At 43.9% G+C, this 23,032-nt stretch overlaps 1 protein-coding gene across 1 annotated transcript in view; it reads left to right on the plus strand.

Annotated features, from left to right (window-relative positions):
• The first annotated feature begins 4,822 nt into the window (after positions 1-4,822).
• The window catches only part of TNK1 (tyrosine kinase non receptor 1), a 29,037-nt gene continuing 10,827 nt past the window's right edge, over positions 4,823-23,032 (plus strand). The window contains exons 1-7 of the mRNA XM_089479828.1: positions 4,823-4,909; positions 14,188-14,358; positions 15,744-15,817; positions 16,089-16,283; positions 16,514-16,666; positions 17,990-18,258; positions 20,905-21,031. Coding sequence (XP_089335954.1) covers positions 14,196-14,358; positions 15,744-15,817; positions 16,089-16,283; positions 16,514-16,666; positions 17,990-18,258; positions 20,905-21,031 — 981 coding nt within the window. The 5' untranslated portion in view covers positions 4,823-4,909; positions 14,188-14,195. The remainder of the gene's footprint in view (positions 4,910-14,187; positions 14,359-15,743; positions 15,818-16,088; positions 16,284-16,513; positions 16,667-17,989; positions 18,259-20,904; positions 21,032-23,032) is intronic.

Below are 23,032 nucleotides of genomic sequence, written 5' to 3' on the forward strand. Positions count from 1 at the left end.
ACAGGACAAGAAGGATTCTGCAATTAAATCCCCAAGAGAGCTTTCTTCTGTGTGGAAATGTCACAGGTGATACTGTGGCCATTGGCTCCATAAGTTCTCCCTAAATCAAGAAACTGAATAGGGCCGTGCTCAAAGAGAGTGTTTGCAAAGGCATCTGTGAGCAAAATAAGTGATGCTGCTTTCAAAAGTGGCACAAAGGTTCACAAGGAAACATCTAAGTGAATGCATATTGCTGAATGTGTAAAACTGTGCCGTGGGGGATGCGTGGCTGCATGAGGCTAGATTGTTTCATGTATGCAGCTCTTTGCAACGCACTGCAACATTCCAGGACTAGTTTGTGTTTTGCATTTCTGCATTTCTGATGCAAAAGGCATTAGCGCCGCTGCATGCGCCTAATCAACCTCCTGCGTGGGAGGAAAGAAGCAAACGTGTTAACGGACTCAAAGGAAAAGGCCATACGCATCATCTCCCTGGTGCAGCATGTCAGCAGAGGCGCCATAACTGTGGAAAAGAGCTCTTATATAACAGTCAGCTGCCCTTTGTTTGTGTTGCCTTATTAAAGGCTGATTTTAAAACTTCCACTTCCTACATTTCTCACTTTAGTTGTCACAGATGAAAATGTAGACATGTGTGACCAAGCAACACCAGAGTGGTCAAAGTGGCAAAAGTTATTAACGTTGAAGAACAAATAAGCTGGGAGAAGCTGCAGCAGTTTGCTTTTGCCTGAGCCAACTGGGAAGGGCAAATACTGCCCTCCTCTCCTTTCCTTTCCTCCTTGCTAGGTTTATGCGTTTGCAGCAATTAAAGTAAGTTGAGGACGAAGGAGGATATTGGGAAGAGAAGAGAGAAAATGTGTCATTTTAAAAGTAGCCGAGAAACTGGGAAGACAGAGGATTAATGGGGAATCTACCTACCAAACTGGGATAACTGGGTAGTATAAATTGCTTGCAAGCTATTTGGCTTTCATTACATAAAGAGGTAAGCAAAATGTGGCCCTGAGGCCCGATGTGGTCTGAAAAGTGGTTTTGTGGCCCACAACTTTTCTAGATTTCCAGAACCAGGAATTTATTTTCTTCTCCACAAAAAAATGATTTGCCCCTTCAGGGTGGCAGCTTATTTTTGCATGGGATGGTTTGGGGGCATTTAGGCAACAAATGCCAGGTGGGTGAATCTCCAGGCCCATGGGCCATCATTGTCCCGTCCTTGGGACAGTGAGCATCCCTTATTTCCAAGACATTTAGGAGAGACAGAGAGGGATGTCTTTGGGGTTTAATGGAAAACAGGCTGGAATAGGAGCTGCATTTACGCTGTTGTCAGAAAACAGCCAAGGAGTCTTGTGGGATCAGGGTGACCAAATGTCCTAATAGCCACAAAGGAGGACAAGGCACTGCAAAATGCAGGTCATTCAAGGAAAAAAAACAGTGCATGACAAAATAAATGCTAAAAACCCTAATATAAATGTATATCCATGCTCAAAAACGGAGGACATTGTGGAATTCCTCCTGGACAGAAGGTTGAGATGGAGGACAAGTCTTGGAAAAGGAGGTTCTACAATTTTATGATAAAATATTAGGAAGAGCATCTCAATAAGAAGAGCTATTTAACAACAGAACAGGCTCCCTTGGAAGGCGGTGGAGTCTCTTTCATTGGAGGTTTCCCAAGAACGAGTTTGGATGCCCATCTCTCAGGAGCGCTTTGCCGGCAGCATTGGGCTGGACTAGATTGCCTTGGGGATCTCTTTGACTCTACGGTGATGAGTCTCAGTTTAGACATTGATTCCATTGGGCAGATGGGAGGGAGGGGCAGACAGGGCTCCAAAACCTCTCCCAGGCTTGATGGGAAAAGCACAGGCGGCTGGCTTTTAATTAAGGAGAGCTCTGTTTTTAATCTGCACTCAAAGCCTTTCTGGGCGCATCATGCAGATTGCACAAGAAGAAGGCTGGGGCTCTGGCTGGGCTACTTGGGACAGCTGTGGGCCTTGGCCCACCTTTGATGATGTGCCCTGCTGCAAAGGCTGCAGGGTGGTTCACACACAAGAGTGGGGCAACTGCTGTTCTGCACACAGCCACCAGGGGGCACCCTCAGGAGTCCTCCACAACAGCAACCCTGAGAGGTAGGCCAGCCAACCACTGTTTCAAAAACTCATGATATGACATATATATAGAACACACACACACACACACACAGTCGTCCCTCCATTTTCGCAGGGAATCCGTTCCGGACACACACACACATACACGTGAAAATAGAAATTTGCACATATTCAAGCCCCACTGGTTTGAATGGCCATGCATTCCTGTGCACACCATTTTAATCCTCTCCACTTGCGGTCCACGAAGGACCAGACTCAAAGCCCACGAAAATGGAGGGAGGACTGTGTGTACACACACACGTATACAGTTGGCCCTCCACATTTGACTTTTGCAGATCTGATTATTTGCCATTTTGATCAACATGTTCTCTCTAGGAATCTCTAGGTCTTCCTGCGCAACTCTGCCAGAAGTTGACCATAGAGTTGTGCTGGGGAAATCTTGAAGTTCCTAGAGAAAACACTTCTCTATGCACTTGTAGGTCCTCCAGCACAATTCTATGATCCACCTCTGGCAGATGTTGACCATAGAGGTGCACAGGGGGACCTGGAGAGTCCTAGAGAGGTGCTCCCTTAGGTAAAAAGAATAGTGTTTTTTTGGTCTGTGGTTTTTCCATATTCATGGGGGTCCTTCTTCCCTAAACCCAGCAAATGTGGAGGGATCACATACACACATATATCTGCAAGTCAGTGTGGTTTAGTGGTTTCAGTGTTGGACTAGGACACTGGAGACCAGGATTTGAATCCCAGCTTCAGCTGAGAGAATGGGACTTGCCCTCAGTCATCCAGTGGGTTTTGGTGGCCAAGCGAGGATTTGAACTCGTGTCTCCCAGAGTCCTGGTCCAACACACAGTAATATACCACACTGACAATAAAAACACAAAGTGGTCCTTTGCTCCCTTGGTATTCACTAGGGTTTCATTCCAGGCCCCTTGTGGATACCAAAATCTGTGGATACGGAAGGCTGACTGCATTTTGTTAAAAGTACAACATTTAAACAATTAACAAAAAAAGCTTAGATCTAATAAGAAACATTAAGAAGGAATATTCTCCATAGCCATATGAAATGCCAAAAAACCGGCGGAAAATGATATTAAACAGTGCAAGACATTTGAGTCAGTTTGCTATGATTAATTTTCTGGCGACAAGCAGGAGAAAAGTAAGGCTTGGGTTTGCACTTGACACTGTAGGAAAACTGGTCATTGGTACTTGATTTTATTATTCTTATCTTTAACTATTTTTCTTATAAATACATCATACAAATATAGTATGTGTCAAATTATACTTCGTAAACAGTTTGTTGAAATAACTGATAAATTATTATGCAGTGGCGAATAGCTATAAGGCAAACATTATGCGCCGCATGTACAATGTGACCTATAGACTGAATATTTATTGGTATACAACAGAAGTATCAATAAAATCTTTTTTTAAAAGTAGTAAAACATTTTAAGACAAACTCCTTAATGGAAATTCCCGTATACTGGACTCCAGCTGAACCATTCTTTTGCTGAATCGGGTTTTGCAACCAGACCTTTTCCTTGTTCTTTTATCTTCCTTCTAGAAGAGTCTTAGATGTTTAGATAAAGGACATGATCTAGGCTTCTGAGGTTTCACAGACCTTCTTGCTCTTGCCATAGGGACCAGCCTCTTCCGTTTTGTAATCTTCTATTTTAAAATAAGTATTTCTCACAAATTCTTTTTCCTGTCATGGTGCCATAGGCTGCGTCCACACTGCAGAAATAATCCAGTTTGACACCACTTGAACTGTTGTCACGGCTCAAGGCTATGGGATGCTGGGAGTTGTAGTTTGTTGTGGTGCCACTGCAAACTCCAACTCCCAGAATCCCATGGCCTTGAGCCACGATGGCAGTCAAACTGGATTATTTCTGCAGTGCGGACACAGCCATAGGTACAATTTTGGCATGACTTGTTCAGAGGAATTATAGAATCGTAGAATCTGAGAGTTGGAAGGGACTCTAAGGGCCATATAGGAATGCACCTAAGGCACCCCTGAAAGATGCCTATCCTTTTGAGTGACCACTTAGATGCAGCAAATGGACCGATGCTATGGAATCCTGGGATTTGTAGTTTGTTGTGGTCCCAGGGCTGTCTGAGAGAGAAGGCTAAATGGCTCACAAAACTATAAATCCCAGGATATCATAGCATGTAGCTGACGTGGCATTTGAAGCGGTGCCAAACTGCATTAATCCTGTGGTGTAGATGTAGCCATATCCAATGGTGAGGAGTTCAGGGAGCTACAGTTCACTTGGTTGTAGCCCCAGAGCTCTCTGAGACAGAGAAGGCTAAATGGCTCACAAAACTATAAATCTATAAACAAAACTATAAATCCCAGGATCCCATAGCGTGGAGCCAACGTGGCATTTAAAGCGGTGCCAAACTGCATTAGTTTCCCAGTATAGATGCAACCATTGCCAATGGTGAGGGGTTCTGGGAACTACAATTCACTTGGTTGTGGCCTCAGAGCTCTCACCAAACTATAAATCCCAGAATTCAACCATGGCAATCCTGCAGTGCAGCAGATGCAACTGGGCCTATGATTTGCCAGGAGGTACTCCCTTGGCACAGGTGGCACAAATGGGGCCACATTCTCATGGTTGTAATGCCCCTTTAATGCCAGCCACTAAGGGCACCCCTCCTTGGCCTTTCTCTCTTACCTGTCCCGCCCAGGTGAGTTGTCATTAGGCAGAGGAGGAGCCAGCCTTGGGCCAGCAGGAAAGGGAAGCAGGCAGGAAAGAAAGAAAGAAAGAAAGAAAGAACAATAGAGCAACAAGGATTGCCATAGGTTCCTTCCCATAGGTGAGTGGCATATACATGTGGACTTATGGGGCTGTTCTATGGGTCACACCAACTCAAAATACTCTTCCAAAACAAAAAACACCTCTCTCCTTCCTTCCTTTCTTTTTTCTTTCTTTCTGTTTTTCTCACTCCTTTCTTTCTCACTTTCTCTCTTCCTGTTTCCATTTTTTGGTCTTCTTTCTCTCCCATTGACTCATATCTAATGTGTCTTTGGTTCATGAATTTTCTCTCTCTTGTTTTTCTTCCTTCTATATTTACTAGGTTAACCATTTTCTCTCCTGTTTGGCCTTCCTCTTCTTCTTTATTCTCTGGGTGAACTTGCAGGATTTACAAGAATATATTACTTTCCCTCATTCACAGATAACTCATCCGTCCTTTTTTCAACATGTTTGCTTTGTTCCTCTTCTTTATGTATTTAGATTCATGAAAAAATATATTTTTGACTGGGGTGCATCTCCATTGTAGAAAGAGCACAGTTAGACACCACTTTAAGTGCTCTGGCTCCATCCTACAGAACCCTGGGATATATAGTTTTTCAAGGTCTTTAGCCTTTCTCTGTGTGCATCTCCACTATAGAAATAATGCAGCTCAGTGCCACTTCAACTGCTGTGGCTCCATCCTACAGAACCCTGGGATTTCTAGAGTTGTGAGCCAGTGTACTCTAATAGTTGGAGTGTTGGACTATGACTCTGGAGACCAGGGTTCGAATCCCAGCTCAGGCATATAAACACACTGGGCAAGTCACACTCTCTCAGCCCCAGAGGATGGCAAAGGCAACCCCCCTCTGAAGAAACCTGAGCAAGACAACCTCTTGATAGGTTTGCTTTAGGGTCGCCATAAGTCAGAAATGACTAGAACAACAAAGAGGCAGCAGTCCTCTTTGGCACAGAAGGCTATAAACACCTTGTAAAACTACAAATCTCAGAATTCCATAGGATGGAGCTACAGCACTAAAAGTGGTATCAAACTACGTCATTTCTACATTGGAGGTGCAATCTGGGTTCACAAGGGGGGGGGTATTTGATTTCACAATTCAACATGCCTCTGCACTGTAAACGTAATGCAGTTTGACACTGCTTTAAATGGGGATTTGTAGTTTTACAAGGTGTTTAGACTTCTCTGCCAAAGGGAGCTGGTGCCTCTCGAAACTGTAAATCCCAGGATTCTGTGGGATGGAGCCATGGCAGTTAGTGTGATGTCAAAGTGTGTGGTTTCTATGGTGTAGATGCACCCAGAGAAGGCTAAATACAAAACTACAAATCTCAATCATCCATAGCATTGAGCCATGGCAGTTAAAGTGGTGTGAAACTGCATTACTTCTCCAGTGTAGATGCACCCTCAAACCCATCTCCTGGATCTTTGATCCCTGCATTTTCCTCTTGGTTCCCCCCCCCCTCTTTTTTGTTTTTTTTTGTTTTGTTTTGTTTACTTGCTGGTTTTTCAAATGAATATTTCTTGATTTCCTCTCTCTTCTCCCTGCTTCTTAATTTCTCTGCTCCCTCCATCTTTCTGATAGGCTTCTTCCTTGGGGAGCTTGCTCCATGCCAGAATTCCCCCCACTCTCCATAGGATTTACTCACTCCATGATCGCTCACTTCCCTGGGGGTTATTGTTGCAGAAAGCTCATGTCTAAGTCCTTTTGGGTTTTGCGAAAGAGAGCAAGGGAAGGGAAATGTCTGGGCCTTTTCCTTCTTGACATTATTATTATTCCTCTCCACCTTTGACTCATGCATCTGCTCCAGGTGATAAGATCCTTTCCAAGATTTACGTAAATAGGGCACTTAACATCAGGAACTCGTTTCTCTTACAAAGGAAAAGCTCTCTCTTCCTTCCATCTGGCTTCCACTGTTTACATTTATTTTCTGCTGTTTCCAAAGCATTTTTTGATTTCGTGAGACACATCCTTTAGTGGCGGTGGTGAATGCACCCATTTTACAGATAAGGAAAACTGAGGCTGATGAACAGGACAAGCCAGGGGTAACCTTAGGGTTGGGTCTCAAACCTAGTTCCCAAACTGTTCTTCAGGTTTGTAACCTCTTGCCTGGTGAAGAAGAAGCCAGTGGAGCTTTGAAAGCTTGCAATAACATTGCTGACAGCATCGGAGGAATATTGTCTTGCCTTCTCCACTGTGATATATGCCACCCTGTGCCAGTAATGCAGCAGCATGGCATAGTGTTGGACTATGATTCTGGAGACCAGGGTTTGAATCCCAGCTTGGCCATGATGTAAACCTACTGGGTGACTATAAGATGGCAATGGCAAACCCCCTCTTTAGAAACTTGCCAAGAAACACCCGTGATAGAGTCGCCTTAGGGCATCATATGTCCGAATTGACTCGAAGGCACACAGTGACGACAACAACAACGACAACCGCAATGCCAGTAATGCCCCTCTGCCCTCAATATTGGACAAGCAGGGAGGTCTGTATGCAAAAGGATTAAGGGACACAAATCTGACCTTAGAAATGGCAAGACCCAAAAACCAGTTGGAGAACATTTCAGGCTTCCTGGACAGAAAGGGACTTTACAGGTTGCAGTCCTTGGACAATGACAAAGGAAGACTTGAAAGAGAGAATGCCAAACTGAATTAAATTCACAAATCCCAACCCATTAGCAGAGGAATGAACCAAGACAATGGCTTCATGGCACCATATATATATATATATATATATATATAGAGAGAGAGAGAGAGAGAGAGAATCTTCACTGCAGCCCATGTAAGATAAAGGAATTTTCTCAGAGATGGCTGTATCCACAGTGCAGAATTAACGCAATTTGACACCGCTTGAACTGCCATGACGCCATGCTATACAATCCTGGGATATATAACTCTGTGAGATATTTAGCCGCACAAACTGCAAATCCCACAACTCCATAGGAGGCAGCCATGACAGTTCAAGCAGTCATTCTGCAATGTGACTGCAGCCTTAGATTTGACCCAATTCCGCCAGAAGTTGACCATAAAGTTGTGATGGAGAACATAGAAGTTCCTAGAGAAAACACTTCTCTTGGTATTTGTAGGTCTTCCATTATGAGTCTGTGATCGACTTCTGACAGATGTTGACCATAGAGTTGCACTGGAGGACCTGGAAATTCCTAGAGAGGTCACTCTTACTAGGTCTTTGTAGCTCCTCCAGTCCAGTTCTATGGTCAGTGTCTGTTGGACATTAACCATAGAGTTGCACCGGAGGACCTAGAAATTCCTAGAAAGGTGTCCTCTCAGGTAACAACATGGTGTTTTGTTATTTGCTGATTTCCATATTCACGGGTGTCTTGTGCCCCTAACCCGAGCAACAAGTGTATTTCTATTTCTCTATCCCAAATCTCTTATCATGCAGCTTCATTGGGTAATCCTATAGAATGAGCAAGGAAAATCTCCTCTGTTTTCTCTGCATCAAAGATGAATCTGCAGAGGTTTTAAAACCTAGATGAGATGCTCACCTCCTGGATATATATTTTGCCCTGGATTCTTGCAGTGCAAGAGGGTTTGGACTAGATCACCTTTGGGTCTCTCCCAGTTCTGTGAGATCCAGCCACAAAATATGAACATTAGAACATTCTTAAATGAATAGTAAAAACCCAGCCCTCTAATTCCTTGGCTTGCGGAATAAATGTTGCACTGTCCAAATCAGGATTGCAAGGGGAAAATAGACGTGGTGCTTATTCAAGTGTTGCAGATGTTCGGTTGTTCTGCATTTTGAGAAACCCTTCAACCTGATCCCTGCCACGCCCGATCTCTCGCCCGTTCTCAGTCCCTTTGAGCTGCCGCTTGCTTTTGTAATAGAGAATTTAAATCAAGAGGAAGAACCTGAATAATGTTCGTTAGTTAACCAACCCGCAGCCCTTTCGCACGACGCAAGAACGGCACTGGGAGTCCCTTTTCCTCTCCCCTGGTTCCTCCTCTGGCAGCCTGAGATTTGTGGATTAGGACTGTCATTCTCTTTGCTTTTTTAAATGTTTTAAATTAAATTTAAACATTCAATCCATCCATTATCCAACAATAAAAAACCCACTCTGCCAACACAACCACATCTGACCATATCACATACTTATTTACCCACGTTCTTCTTTAACCTTCTTACTCCTTTCTCATCCTATCCTTCTCTTAATTCTATCCCTATCCTCCCAACTACAATACTCCTTACTTCATACGTTCTTAGTCTCTACTCAGACCTTCCACACTTACTCCCACCTTCTACTACATATCTACTTCTCTTCAACCGACCTAACATTCACCTACCTCTAACGATATTCAAACTTCTGTTTCCTTTCATACTATTACAACTTCCTTCCTCTTTAATATCTTTCCACTTTCTATGGATCCCTTTTATAAAGCATCTTTAAACTGTTTCTAAGAAATCTTCTAGTTTCCTATTTTAAACCATATTAAACTGTAATCTCTTATTTATTCTTTTACCTCTGACCCCACTATGAATACATATTTTATTTCCATCTATTCCTAAATCCTAATCCTTGTCTTCATCTATTACAATTCCACTTCTCCATTGCTCCTTCAAATACTCAAAAACCAATTGCCAATCTCTCTCAAATTTTTCGGTTAGTTTATCCATTACAATTTGTGCCAATTTCTCAGTTTCTATTATCTCCAATAGTTTCATTGACCAATATTCTATACTTGGGCAGCCATTCCCAAATTTTTCCCCTCCAGCTATTTTGGACTTTAGCTCCCAGAAGCCCCAGCCAAAGAGGCCAATAATCAGGGATTTTGGGAGTTGAAGTCCCAAACATCTGGAGGACCAAAGTCTGGGTACTTCTGAATTAGGGTTAAGAGCCAGTATGGGATAGTGGGTTCAGCATTGAACTATGACTCTATAGACCAGGGTTCGAATCCCCGCACAGTCATGGAAACCCATTGGATGACTTTGGGTGAGTAGTCACACTCTCTCGGCCTCAGGGAAGGCAAAGGCAAACCCTCCCTGAAGAAATCTTGCCAAGAAAACCCCAGAATAGGTTTGCCTTAGGGTCACCATAAGTCGGAAACAATTTGAAGGCACAACACAACAACAACAGCATGCAACCTTATGTTTCAAGGACTGTGGCACCTCGATTTGAGGAATTCATGAGAGTTGGTGGAGCTAGCATCCTTTGCAAATTTCTTTGGAGAGGAGCCTTTTTATAAACAACGCTACACATTTAATGTAGTTGTGATTGTGTTGCACACAGAGTGAGGTTTTCTGAAGAGCAAGGAGTTTAGCCATAGAGATGCACATCTTGCACTAACAGAGGATTTGGCCAGATCTGGGAGGATCTGTTGCAAGGGGCTCAAAAATGACCCCAAAACAGTTGGAGGAAAATAATGTCTCCAGGGGGAAGTTTTTCTCATAGGGGCACATTTTATGCCCGGGGGCCTTAAAAATCAAGAAATGAACAGGTGATGACTTCTGGATCATTTCCGGTTGTAACCTTAACCTTATGAGGTTGTTAAAAAGGAGAAATATGCAGCAGTTATTTGAAGGCTTTTGTGGCCGGCATCCATAGTTTTTTTGTGGGTTTTTGGGGCTATATGGCCATGTTTTAGAAGAATTTATTCTGATGTTTCAGCAGCATCTGTGGCTGGCATCATCAGGAATAAATTCTTCTAGAACATGGCCACATAGTCTGAAAAACCCACAAAAAACTATGCAGCCGTTACTTTTTCACAGAGTTTGGAAAGGTTCCTTTTTGGGGGGGAGACCACAACTCCCAGTATCCCCAGCCAGCAGTTGAGAACATGGCTTTGTTGGACAATACCTCCCAGAATCCCTAGCCAGCATAGCCAACAGGATTCTGGGACCTGTTGTCCAAAAAAACCCAATAATCCCTAACCTTTCCAGGAGAGCCAGCATGGCAAAATGATGCGAGAGGTGGACTTGACTCTGGAGACCAGGGTTCAATTCAACACTCAGCCATGAAACCCATTGAGTGACTTTGGGTGAGTCACACTCTCTCAGCCTCAGGGGAAGGCAATGGCAAACCTCCTCTGAACAAATCCTGCCAAGAAAACGCCAAGTTTGGCCTTTGGGTCACCATACGTTGGAAAAGACTTGAAGGCACATGATGACGACAACAACCATCTTTACAAGCTGCACCGCAAACCAGATCCCCCGCCCTGTTTGTGTTTTCAGGCTAAATATTAGACCTCTTTTGGTTCTTCTTATTGTCTTTTAAAAAGATAATATAATTTTCCAGCCTCTCCCCAAAAAGCACAGAAGTTGGTCATGTTTTGCTTTCTCTCTCGTTGTGTCTTGTCAATATTTGCTCTTGGTTTGGACTTTGCCAGTGTGCCAGAGGGCTGGGTCACCATGGGGTGCATTGCACACTGGGACAACTTTGGATGCAGATGCGAAATCCCATTATGGGGTGGGAAAGAAGAAGGGATTTGGAAGAAATCCAGCCGGGGGTCTGGACTCCAAGGTCACCACCATGCTGGGCAACTCAACCAAGCCTTTCCCAAGGCTTGGTTGGGGATGTGTGTTGAAAGCTGGCATTGCTTTTCCTTTCATGACAGACTGGCAGGTGGGCATTCAACTGGTGGTGCAAAGATGGGGTAGTGAGAAAAGATTATGCTTTCCAACCAAGAAAGTTAAGGGTCAAAATAGCAATGTAGTAGAGATGTAGTTGCAATTGGAGAGGCATCACCTCCATCCACTAAGGAATTGTCACCAACACTCATTGCTAGATGCCAGTGCCACACTTAGGGGACTCCCCCACCAGGCACCAAGTGACACCCTTGCAATGTAGGCTTGCTTATGGGTATCAATGCAGGTGAGGCCCAGTTGAAGTGAACCCTGCGAAGTGTGCCTTTCTTGGGTGTGGAGCCATCTGAATGAATCACAGAACAGGGTTGCAGGGCTGACTTGGCACTTGACTTCGGTAACCTGTCCCCTGAAATCTCTCTGTGCCTTTGTGTAGTCATGGGCTGCATCTGCACTGCAGAAATAATCCACTGCTTTAATTGCCATGGTGCAATGCTATCAAATCTTGGGATTTGTAGCTCTGGGAGGTATTTAGTCTTCACTGTCAGAGAGTTCTGGTGCCACAACAAACTCCAGATGCAGCCCCCACGGAGTGGGACACACACGGTTGTCTGTGAAAACAGGGAAATCCCTTCTCCCAGTTTGCCCCAAGTCTGTCGTTCCCAAACTTTGGTCCTCTGCTTGCTTTGGGCTTCATCTCCCAGAAGCCTTAGCCACCTTGGCCATCAATCAAAATTCTGGGAGATGGTCCAAAATATCTGGAGGACCAACGTTTGGGAACTGCTGCTCTAACCTATCGATTCGATTTGCAGGGAACCCAGGACTCTTGTCTCACGGTTGTTCCAAATCATGCCTTTCTCCAGATACTGATAGACCACAGCTCCCAGCATTCCTCACCCTTGTGGCTATGCTGGTCAGGGGATGGTGGGAGTTGCAGTCCAACCTGGAAGGCTTCAGGATCCCCATCCTTGTTCCAAAACAGGGACAAGGGCAAAGTTTGAGTGGTCTAGGAGAAGCTTTTTTGCAAATACCCTGGATCACTGCTTGTTATTTTATTATTATTATTATTATTCACAACACAACAACTATCATTATTATCATTTTATTTGTTGTTGTTGTGTGCCTTCAAGTCGTTTCCAACCCTAACACAAACCCAAGCTGCCTCGATCACATGGAGAGGTGGGATAGAAATACATTATTATTATTATTATTATTATTATTATTATTATTATTATCATGGATTTTCTTGGCACAATTTGTTCAGGGGAGGTTTGCTGTGGCCTTCCCCTGAGGCTGAGAGAGCATGACTTGCCCAGGGTCACTGAGTGGGTTTCATGCCTGAGCTAGAAATTGAATCCTGGTTCTGTCAAGTCCTAGTCCAATACTTGGATATCTCATTCTGTATATGCAGATATTTCAAAATCTGGTCCCAAGCATTCTGGCTAAGGGAGACTCACTCTTTATCAGATACAGCATCCTTCTTTCATTCCTCCAGGCCATAGGACACAGGCGTCCGTTCCGACAGCCTCTCCGACCTCCTCCTTGCCTTCTCATCTCTTGCTCACCAGAACCAGTTGTTCAGGAATCTTCTCTTTGGGCACAAAAGTAACTTCTCTGTCCTCTCTCATCCTCCCTTTTTAATGCCTTAGCTGTCCACTTTTGGCTCATACATACATCTGACTTTTTATTTTAAAGCCACAGGGTTGCAGAGGTGCCCTGAGAGGCCAACCTGGCATTCACTGTCCATCTTTCTTGCCACTCCAATCTAAGCATTTGCAGAAACATTCCAGGTTGAGACCACTTTAACTGCCATGGCCCAGTACTGTGGAATTCTGGGAACTGGAGCTTGATGTGGCGCCAGAGAAAGCTGAATGGCTCACAAAACTACAAATCCCAGAATTCCCTAGCATGGAGCAAGGGCAGTTAAAGCAGTGTCAATCCGGATTATTTCTGCAGTGTGGCTGCAGCCCCATCCAAGTAACCAAGTTCCAATTTCTTGCATTGCTTTCAAAATGTGACTTTAAAAGTTATCTTAAAAAGTACCAAGAAGACATTTGTTATATTTGTTTAAGCAGGCTTTTCATGGTTAAATCACGGCAAGTTATTATTTAGATGTGTGTATTATTTGTTTTTAACTTTTGCATGACTTTTACAGTGTTTAATGTGGGAAATTTTAATTGTTTTTAAAATATCATTGCATTTGCTATTCCTGGAGTCTGCTTTGGGTCTCAATCTGGAAGAAAGGCAGCATATAAATGAAATAAATAGAAGTCAATAAATACAATATCAGCAAATACATTCCAACTTCTTAGGTTGTTTGAAAGTTAACATTTACAGTAATTAGAAGACATTGATTACACTAATAAAACAGCTGCATTACTTTGTTACTTTGGAAACAGAACCCTAAAAGTAACTTGGAAACATAACTAGAAGATGTTATTAGTTGCAACAACAAAGTAACTACCAGTATCTTCCAACTTCTCCCATTGTTTTGGGAATGTAACTTTGTTCCATCGTCGCTGCCAAGGAAATCCGCTAGTTACCCATAACCCCTCATGGATTGATTTATATTGTTGAAAATGTCACCTGCAACATTTGCAGTTGAAAAGTTAAGTCGGGCAATTGAGCCAAGCTAGATACTGTATGCAGCTAGAGAAGCCTAAAATTGATTCAACAATTCCTTCTAGATTCTAGCATAAAATGGAGGGTCACTGACATGAGAGGGCAAAATGGGGGGTATTTCTCTTTACACATAGACAAGGTTTCTGCTAACTATGTGCCCCGGTCACTTCCTTCCCTCCAGGTGCCCAGATGGCACCAGACGATGGCACCGAGTGGCTCCGGCAGCTATTAACTGAAATCCAGTTGGAGCAGTTCTACAGCAAGATCCGGGACGAGCTTCACGTCACTCGACCGGGACATTTCGACTACGTCAAGCCCGCCGACCTGGAACGCATTGGCATGGGGCGCCCAGGTAACTTGGGGTGGCCTGGGGACTCTGACCATTTCCAAGCTTCTCAATGGAAAAGGGTTTTCCCAACCACTTCAGTTCAGGGGAAATACCCTAAAGGCAGCAGATCGCATCTGATATTGGAAGTTAAGCAGGGTCAGCCCTGGTTAGTCCTTGGAAAGAAGACCGCCAATGAATCCCAGGTACTGTAGGCTCTATTTTAGAGGAGGGACCTGGCAAAACCACTTCTGAATCTTCCTTGCCTAAGAAAACCCTATGAAATTCGTGGGTTGCTCTAAAGATTCTTAATTAAATTTTCAGGACTTTGTGAAATTCAACCGCACTGGGACACATGGGAGCTTTGCATAGAAAAATGTTGCTTTCTGAATAGGAAATGTGTTTTCATCACGCTCATGCACAAACTCACATGGAGTTTTTCTTGCGTGGAGTCAAGCCCTAGTTTGCAAACAGTTCCCCAAAATTGGCCAGGGAAAATTATTCATTAATTATGATCAAACTAGGATTAAATTATTCATTCACGCCTACAAGAAACAAGAAAAATGTACATGGATAGGCAGAGAGTAGCATGTGCGCAACTGTGTGGAAGCATAGCCTGATGTGGGGACAACTGCAATGTTTAACCAGAGCTTGGGGAAATCGTTGTTTTAAAAGAACAAAACTACAACTCCCCCCCCCCAAAAAAAGTTTTAATTAAATAATAATAATCATGTTTCTAGTGCATAAGAGGAACGGAGTGAATTTGCTATTGTTAAGCTTGCCATTAGTGCCTGGTGTGAAACATCGGGACAAAACACAGCTGCAGAAATAATCCAGTTTCAGACCGCTTTAATGGCCTTGGCTCAATGCTAGGGAATTCTGGGAACTGTCGTTTTGTGAGACCTTGAGCCTTCTTCGTCAAAGGGCTGGTAGTAAGATATGGGTGGGGAGTTTTATCACACTGGGGCTAATTTTGGCATTAAAGAGAGATTAAAGCGCATTTGAAGCATCCCACAAATGAAGCGGAAATGGTGAGTAATTGTGCAAATGATTATCACACATAAAGTGATATCAGCAATGCACTGTCGCTGAAATCCTGAAAGTAAAAAGATGTGCGTTAATGCTTCTTTGTGACCATTTTAAAGGCAAGTTTTGTGTGACGTTGTGGAAACATCGTTTCACATAATTGTGCGATTTTTCCAGGATATTCACAGGATAAACTCCCAATTTCCTTCGTGTGATAAACTCCTGGGTTTCCTTGTTTTTCCATCTGCTTGCCCATACTGGAAATTTCCAATGATAGCATAGCTCCCAGAAGGATAATAAATTGGTGTAGAGAAACCGATGGAGGCAAAGGGTCCTCATTGCCATATAAGTAACACCTGGAAAATTAATTTTGGCATCCTTTGCAGGACAGAGACGGCTAGAAGAGGCCTTGAAACGCCGGAGACCACAAGGCCAACGCCCCATGTCCTGGGTCTATAAGGTGGGTGCATTATTACTGCTCCGAAATATATATATATATATATATATATATATATATATATAAGCACATTCCCAAAGTTCCATAGCATTTTGCTGTGGCATATGTTCATAAGGAAGCTGTTACGGAGGCTGATCAAGCTCATTGCCAGCTGGGGGATTCTGGGGGCTGCAGTCCAAAGAAAATCTCTTTGCACAAACTCTCTGTTGTGTTGGTAGTGAATCCAATGTGGATGTTTACCAAAATCCTCCCTGCTTTCTTACTCCCCTCATAGATGTTCACCGGGGGACGGAGCCCAGAAAATGAAGAGGCCCCCAATGCACAGCCTTCCTCGGTCCCGCGTGCGGACTCTGACGCCTCCTTGAAATGCCTGATCAGCGAGTGGGACCTTCGGCTGCGGGAACGCCTGGGGGATGGATGCTTTGGAGTCGTCCACCGGGCCGAATGGACCACGCCGAGCGGTGGGATTGTACGTTGACAGCAGCCTGTTTTGCCGACTCTGCCGTGTGTGTGTGTGTGCATCTGAATTTTCAATGAGCAACCCAAGGCTGGGCTATACAGTTTTGCAGCCTGGTTAGCTCCTTAATTGCCTAAGAAAGCCCTGTGAAACTTGTGGGGGTCACCATAGCTCAAGAGACACATATTGCTTCATATATGTCTGCCCTACCTCCTTTTCACCTTCAGTCTCCCTTTTTCCAGATTCCCGTGGCTGTGAAAACACTCCGCTCCGACGTCTCTTCCGATCCGGGGGCCCTGATCGATTTCCTCAACGAAGTCAACGCCATGTGCTGCCTCCATCACCCCAACCTCATCCGCCTCCATGGAGTGGTGCTCACCCAGCCCCTTAAAATGGTAAACCTGGCTGGAGGTTGGATTTCTTTGCACCCTTCCAAGGGCTTTTAGCAGTTGAAAGGGGTGGATCCTACAGGGCTTTCTCATCTCTGCATGCCTGGTTAAGAAGAAAACCATGAAACCCTGGGTTGCCAGGAGCCCTGGGTTCAGGATTTCACCTGATGCTCTCCTGCCAAGTTCCATCAAAATTAGCACCAACTGCACTATTTCTGAGGGTTGAAGAAAGCAGAATGTATTGCAAGACTGCAACTGCTGTCACACTGCAGAATTATTGCAGTTTGACAGTGCTTTAACTGCCATGGCAGCATCCTGTGGAATCCTGGGATTTGTAGTTTGTTGCAGCCCAAAGCTTCTCTGACAGAGAAGGCTAAATGTCTCACAAAACTACAAACCCCAGAATCCCATAGATTTGAGCCATGACAGTCAAAACAGTGTCAAATAGCATTAATTCTTCAATGTAGATGCAGTCTATATTTGTAATATTACATTCCCTCCCCCCACTTTCCCCCCAAAAAATTGGGTTGGTTTTTTTTTTTTTGGAAGAAAGCATGTTCAGCCTCCAAATTTCTAGAAATTTTGCATCTCTATGTTGCTACATTTAAGTCATTTCCCATTTATGATGACCCTAAGGCCAGACTATTGCATGCGTTTTATTGGATGGGTTTCTTCAGAGTAGGTTTGCTTTCCTCTGAGGCTGAGAGAGAGAGTGACTTGCCTGCTATAACACACTGATGTATCTCACAAAACTACAAATCCCAGGATTCCATAGGCTGGAGCCATGACAATTAAAGAGGTCTCACAGTGCATTCATTCTGCAGCGTAGATGCAGCCCCTCAAGTCCACCGCAAAGATATTTAAAACAAATTGCCTTGAAAAAGCCAGTCACTTGATTTGACAGGGATTCCTTGCAAAAATGTCATCGGCACCTAAGAAATTTTAAATATCAGTTTTGCAAGAGTTGGAGATAAAACAACAACAACAACCCTTCGAACAAACTTGCACCTCTTTGCAAAACCTTAGCTCCTCTGCCGCACAGTTGATGGGAAAAAATCTGGATAAAAGTGTGCGTTCACATGCGACATGGTTCGTGCAGGAGAACTTAGCCCTATTAGAAATTAACGGGAGATGCAATATTGCTATCGATCGATGAATGAAGGCAGAGAATCTTGCAAGACTTCAGTTCCTCTGTGAATGCGTTTTTTAAAAAGCCGCTTTGCAAGAGCTGCACATTTGATGAGACTGGCATTAATTGCAATGATGTTGTGCAGGAGACATCCTTTTTGTCTTAAAATTTAAATCTCCTTGACCCTTTTCTCCCTTCAGGTGACTGAGCTGGCTCCCTTAGGCTCCCTCTATGACCGCTTGCAGCCACCGTTCCCTCTCCACCGGCTCTGGAGCTATGCGCTACAGATCGCCAAGGGCATGGCCTACCTGGAAGCCAAGCTCTTTGTCCACTGCGACCTGGCCGCCCGAAACATCCTCCTGGCCTCCGAGGAGCATGCCAAGATTGGAGATTTTGGCCTTATGCGGCCTCTGTCCAGCAAGAGTGACCGCTACATCATGTCCGCCCACCGACGCATCCCATTTGCATGGTACGAGATTCGAACCCTGAACCCAGTTTGAGGTGGGGGAATCTTAGAGCCACTCCTTGCTCTTCCTCTGATGTGACAGTTTTCCAGTGTATCTGTGTTTCCATGTTACTGATTTGGACAGGAGATCTTTCAGTAGCCATAAGGACTAGATTCTTGATCAAGGTCCAGAACACACTGCAGAAATAATCCTGGGAATTGTAGTTTATTGTGACATCAGAGCTCTGTGACAGAGAAGGCTAAATGTCTCACAAAACTACAGTTCCCAGGATTCCCTAAGACTGAGCCAGGGAAGTTAAAGCAGTCTCCAACTGGATTATTTCTGCAGTGTGTTTTGGACCCAAGTTTAACTGGGCCCTGGAATTAGGGAGCAGAGATCTTTAAAACCCATAAAATCAAGGGTAATAAATAACAACAGCAACAACGTCTTATCCGCCTCTCCCCAAGGATCAAGGCGGGGGACAACAACACTTAACAACAAACAACATCAGTTAAAACACATTGGTTAAAACACACATCAATTTAAAAGGACAAATGAGATGCACACATACTGAAAAAATCCACATCTAAAATTCGTCATTTAAAATCCATAATTTAAAAATCATCTGGATAATTAGAAGCGTGAGAGATTAGCCCAGAACCTGGAGGAGATGAAATGCTTTTTGCTCATGCGAAAAGTCTTGCAATATAATAATATGTTTTATTTATAGACCGCTATTCCGCGATGATCATAGCGGTGTACAGTAAAATCGTTAATACAATAAAAATACAGTTTTTGAAAATATGAAAACTAATCCATTCTCATGATCCTAGCCAGCTGAGAGAAAGCTCTTGAAATTCTTAATTAATTAATTAATTAATTTTGCATGCAAGGAAATATACTTATATTAAGATTTACATGCCTAGTTTTCACCCATATGCACAAACACACTATCCGAGTAAAGGTAAAGTTTCGTACATCTGGTGAATTGGTCTCTATTCTGACATGTTTGCCATGTTCATGTTTGTTGCTGCTATTGTGTGTCTTCAAGTCGCTTCTAGTTTATGGTGACCCTAAGGAAATGCTATCATAGGGTTTTCTTGGCAAGATTTATTCAAAGGCGGTTTCCCTTTACTTCTCTCTGAGGCCGAGAGTGCGACTTACCCAGGGCCAACCAATGGGTTTCCATTACTAAGCAGGGACTTGAACCCTGGTCTCCAGAGTCCTAGTCTAAAGTTAAAACCACTGCACCATGCTAGTTATAGTGGAGGTCTTACCCTCCAACATTTTGCATATGAAAATGTAAGGCCAAGAAAGATCAGAGTGTGGTCAAGATGGGCAAAGTGATTAATGAGGAAGAATAGAAAAGGTAGGCTAGGCTGCTGCAGTTTGCTTTTGCCTGAGCCAACTGGGAAGGCCACAATCCTGGCCTCTCCTCTCCCCTTTACTGCATGAATTGAGTGCAAACTCTTTCTGCGCTTGGAGCTGAGGTTGCAGCAATTGACGTAAGCTGAGAATTAAGAAAGAAAGAGGGACATTTTAAAAGCATCTTTAAAAACAGGAAGGTAGGGCATGAACAGGGACTGTCCCTACCAAATTAGGACAGTTGGAGGCTGTGCAATGTCTCCCTGACCATGTAAAGAGTGCCTTCTTCCAAAAACCATACATCTTTGGGATAGGTATGGAGGGATGTTGAGTGTTTATGTGTGTACTTTACCTTCCTGTTTTGAGGTTTGTTACACAACACGTAAACTGAACACAATGTGATAAGTCTCCATTTCCTCCCACGACGCATGGCAGTTCTCATGTGGTCACCTTGGAAACAAATTTGGGATAAGCCTCCTGTGTATTCTAACAACATAAATAGACACGATCCTGCTGTATTGCTCAGGTTTAAGCTTTAACCCTGGAATCTCTTGCAAGTTTTGACCCGATGCTGTTCCCATCATCCACTTGGTGGATGAGCAAAGGTTTTGAGGGGAGCCATTTTTCTTCTTCTCCTCTTCCTCCAGATGCTCAAATTTTGCACAACTGATTTTAATCTGTTTGAGGATTAAATCCACAACAGAAATCTTGCAGAGAGTCCCAATGGGGTTGGTTGGTTCTGGTTTTGTTTCCCCCGGAGTGCCTTATTCTAATTCATTTGCAGAAGAGCTGAGGTCTTGCAACAGGCTTTGCTTACATCAGCCAAGCTAAGCTCCAGGGGCAGAAGGGTACCAAGATGTTTTGTTCCCCAAAATATCTATTGCAAAGCCATGGCTGAATCTGACATATCCCAAATCCTGAAGGCTGGTTGCATCATTTAAGAAAGCTGTATTTATTTAGTCGAAGGCTTTCATGGTCTTCAGTGCCAAACCGGGTTATTTCTCCAGTATGGATGCATTCTTCGACTGACATGGCTCCATGGTAAGAAATCTGGGGACTTGCAGTCCATTGTGGCAGAGAAGGCTAAATATTTCACAAAACAACACACCCCAGGATTCTATAACACTGAGCCATGACAGTTTAAAGTGGTATCAAACAGCATTATTTCTGCAGTGCAGATGCAACCTCAATCTTCTCTTCTCCAAGCTGAACAGTCCCTGCTCCTTAAACTCTGCAAAATATCCTTCTTGCTTCAGGGTGGTGATTCTCATCTGCTCTTCCTCTCCATCTCCCTTGCCTCCCAGGTGTGCCCCAGAGAGCCTGCGCATGGGGGTCTTCACCAGTGCCTCCGATGTCTGGATGTTTGGTGTCACCCTCTGGGAGATGTTCTCCTACTGTGAAGAACCATGGATGGGATATTCAGGGCGACAGGTAAGACAGCCACACGCCATCCATGTCTCTGACCGTCAGTAGCCAGGGAATATGAATGTGAGCCATGCCATTGCATTTGTGTCCTAACTGTGGGCTTCCCACAGAGTGGTGTGGTGGTTGTCATCTTGAACTGGGACACAGGAGGTCTGGGTTCAAGTCTCCACTCAATCAAGAAACTCACTGACCTTCTTTAAGTCCCATCATCCTCACAGGTATGGATGGTGGGAATATGAGATAGAGTCTTCTCTGTCATTGCCCCTGAAACTTTGCAGGGAAACCATAATGGGTCCCACCTTGATGTCCATATCGGGAACCTCCATATTCAGAAGCAATGTATCTGTGAATGCTCAGATGCTGGTGAGGACTGAAGAGGCAGACAAGAATCAGAGAGATGCAGGGGAGGGCAACTTTGCCAAGACAGGGCTTATTTTTCCCTTCTGCTGGGCATGTACACCCCTCTGAAATATGACGTTTTCTATACCTCCCCATTGGAAATACTAAAAATTAACTTTAATTTATTAGTTTTAAAAAGGGAGACTATCAAAAGGCCCTTGCTGCACCCCACAGCAATGCTCAAGACTTTGCTCCAGAACAGGGGTGTGAAAAGTATGAGCTGTGGGTCTCAGCTCTCTGGCCAGAGAAGCTCAATATCTACACAACTACAAATCCCAGGGTTCCATAGCACTGAGTCATGGCAGTTAAAGCAGTGTCAAACTGTAATATTTCTGCAATGCAGATGTAGGCTTGGCCAACCTGTGCCCCTGCCAAACATAACCAATCCATCATTTCTGAAGACTCAGAGCAATAATCCCTGAGAAACTCTGTCCTTCCTCACCAAAGCTTTTACCTAGCAATGCCTTGGCTGTTCTGCCCAACATGTTTCAGAGTGTTCTGACCTAGATGAGGCGGGTTCAAGTCTTGCTTGGCTGGGAACAGGCACAATTGCCTTGGGCAAGACTCCATTTCCTTAACCTCTGCTCCACCCGATGCGTAAGGTATGCAAAGAGAGGAACAGTAGCACTGGGTTGCTATGCAGGGCTGTTGTAGAAGTGAACCAAGACCACACCAGGCTGAAGATGAGCATATATTTATTTTTATTTCTTATTGATTTAGATATTGCTTTATTATTGATTTGGATTTAAAGCTAATCTAACCTGTATTCTGGAAAGCTGCTGCCACCAGTCAGTGCCCAGCTGAATGGACATTGACTGTGTCCATGTCAGCGTCCTATATTTCAGTTATTCCTGTTCTTGTTTTGTGTGCTTTCAAGTCATTTCCAACTTATGGCGACCCTAACAGGGTTTTCTTGGCAAGATTTGTCCCTTTGCCTTCCTCTGAGGCTGAGACAGTGTGACCTACCCAAGGTGACCCAGTGGGTTTCCATTGCCCAGCAAGGACCGGTCACCAGAACACAGTCCAGCACTCAAACCACTACGCCACACTGCCTGGTGCTTCACTTTTATTTGTATTGTAGGTCTGTACCTGTGTCTTTGTGTATGATGTGTGCGTATGTGTGCATCACAGTTTGGAACAGAAAGGAAGTACGGAAATGTTATTTGTTGTGGCTTCATCAGCAACTCTGCATCAAAATATTATGAAACATGCAACACGATATTTTGATTCACAAAGGTGGAAAACCAGACATATTCCTCCTCCTACAGTTTAATAATTTTGTTAGTCACTGTCGCAAATATGTGGTTTAAGGTATTAATTGCATCCTTCTCAGAGCCAGAACAACTTGTCCGAAGGGCTGTGTGAGGTTTTAAAAGGTGTGTCTCCATGGGTCTGTGTTCCAGGGATATAAAGCATTCTTGGTAGTTTTCTTTTTCACACAAAAAGTCTTGAAATTTGAACAATCATCCAAAAATACACAAAGTTTCTTATGATCTTCTCTCGCTGGGGCAAAGGCCTGGCTTGCTCTGTCCTTTTCAGCTGTTTAAAGATGGCTATCATGTCTCCTCTGCAGAATTAATCCAGTTTGACACTGATTTAACTGCCATG

Source organism: Sceloporus occidentalis, unplaced genomic scaffold (assembly GCF_023333645.1).
Source record: "Sceloporus occidentalis isolate IW3139 unplaced genomic scaffold, rSceOcc1.0.p SCAF_14, whole genome shotgun sequence".
NCBI classification, from domain to species: domain Eukaryota; kingdom Metazoa; phylum Chordata; class Lepidosauria; order Squamata; family Phrynosomatidae; genus Sceloporus; species Sceloporus occidentalis.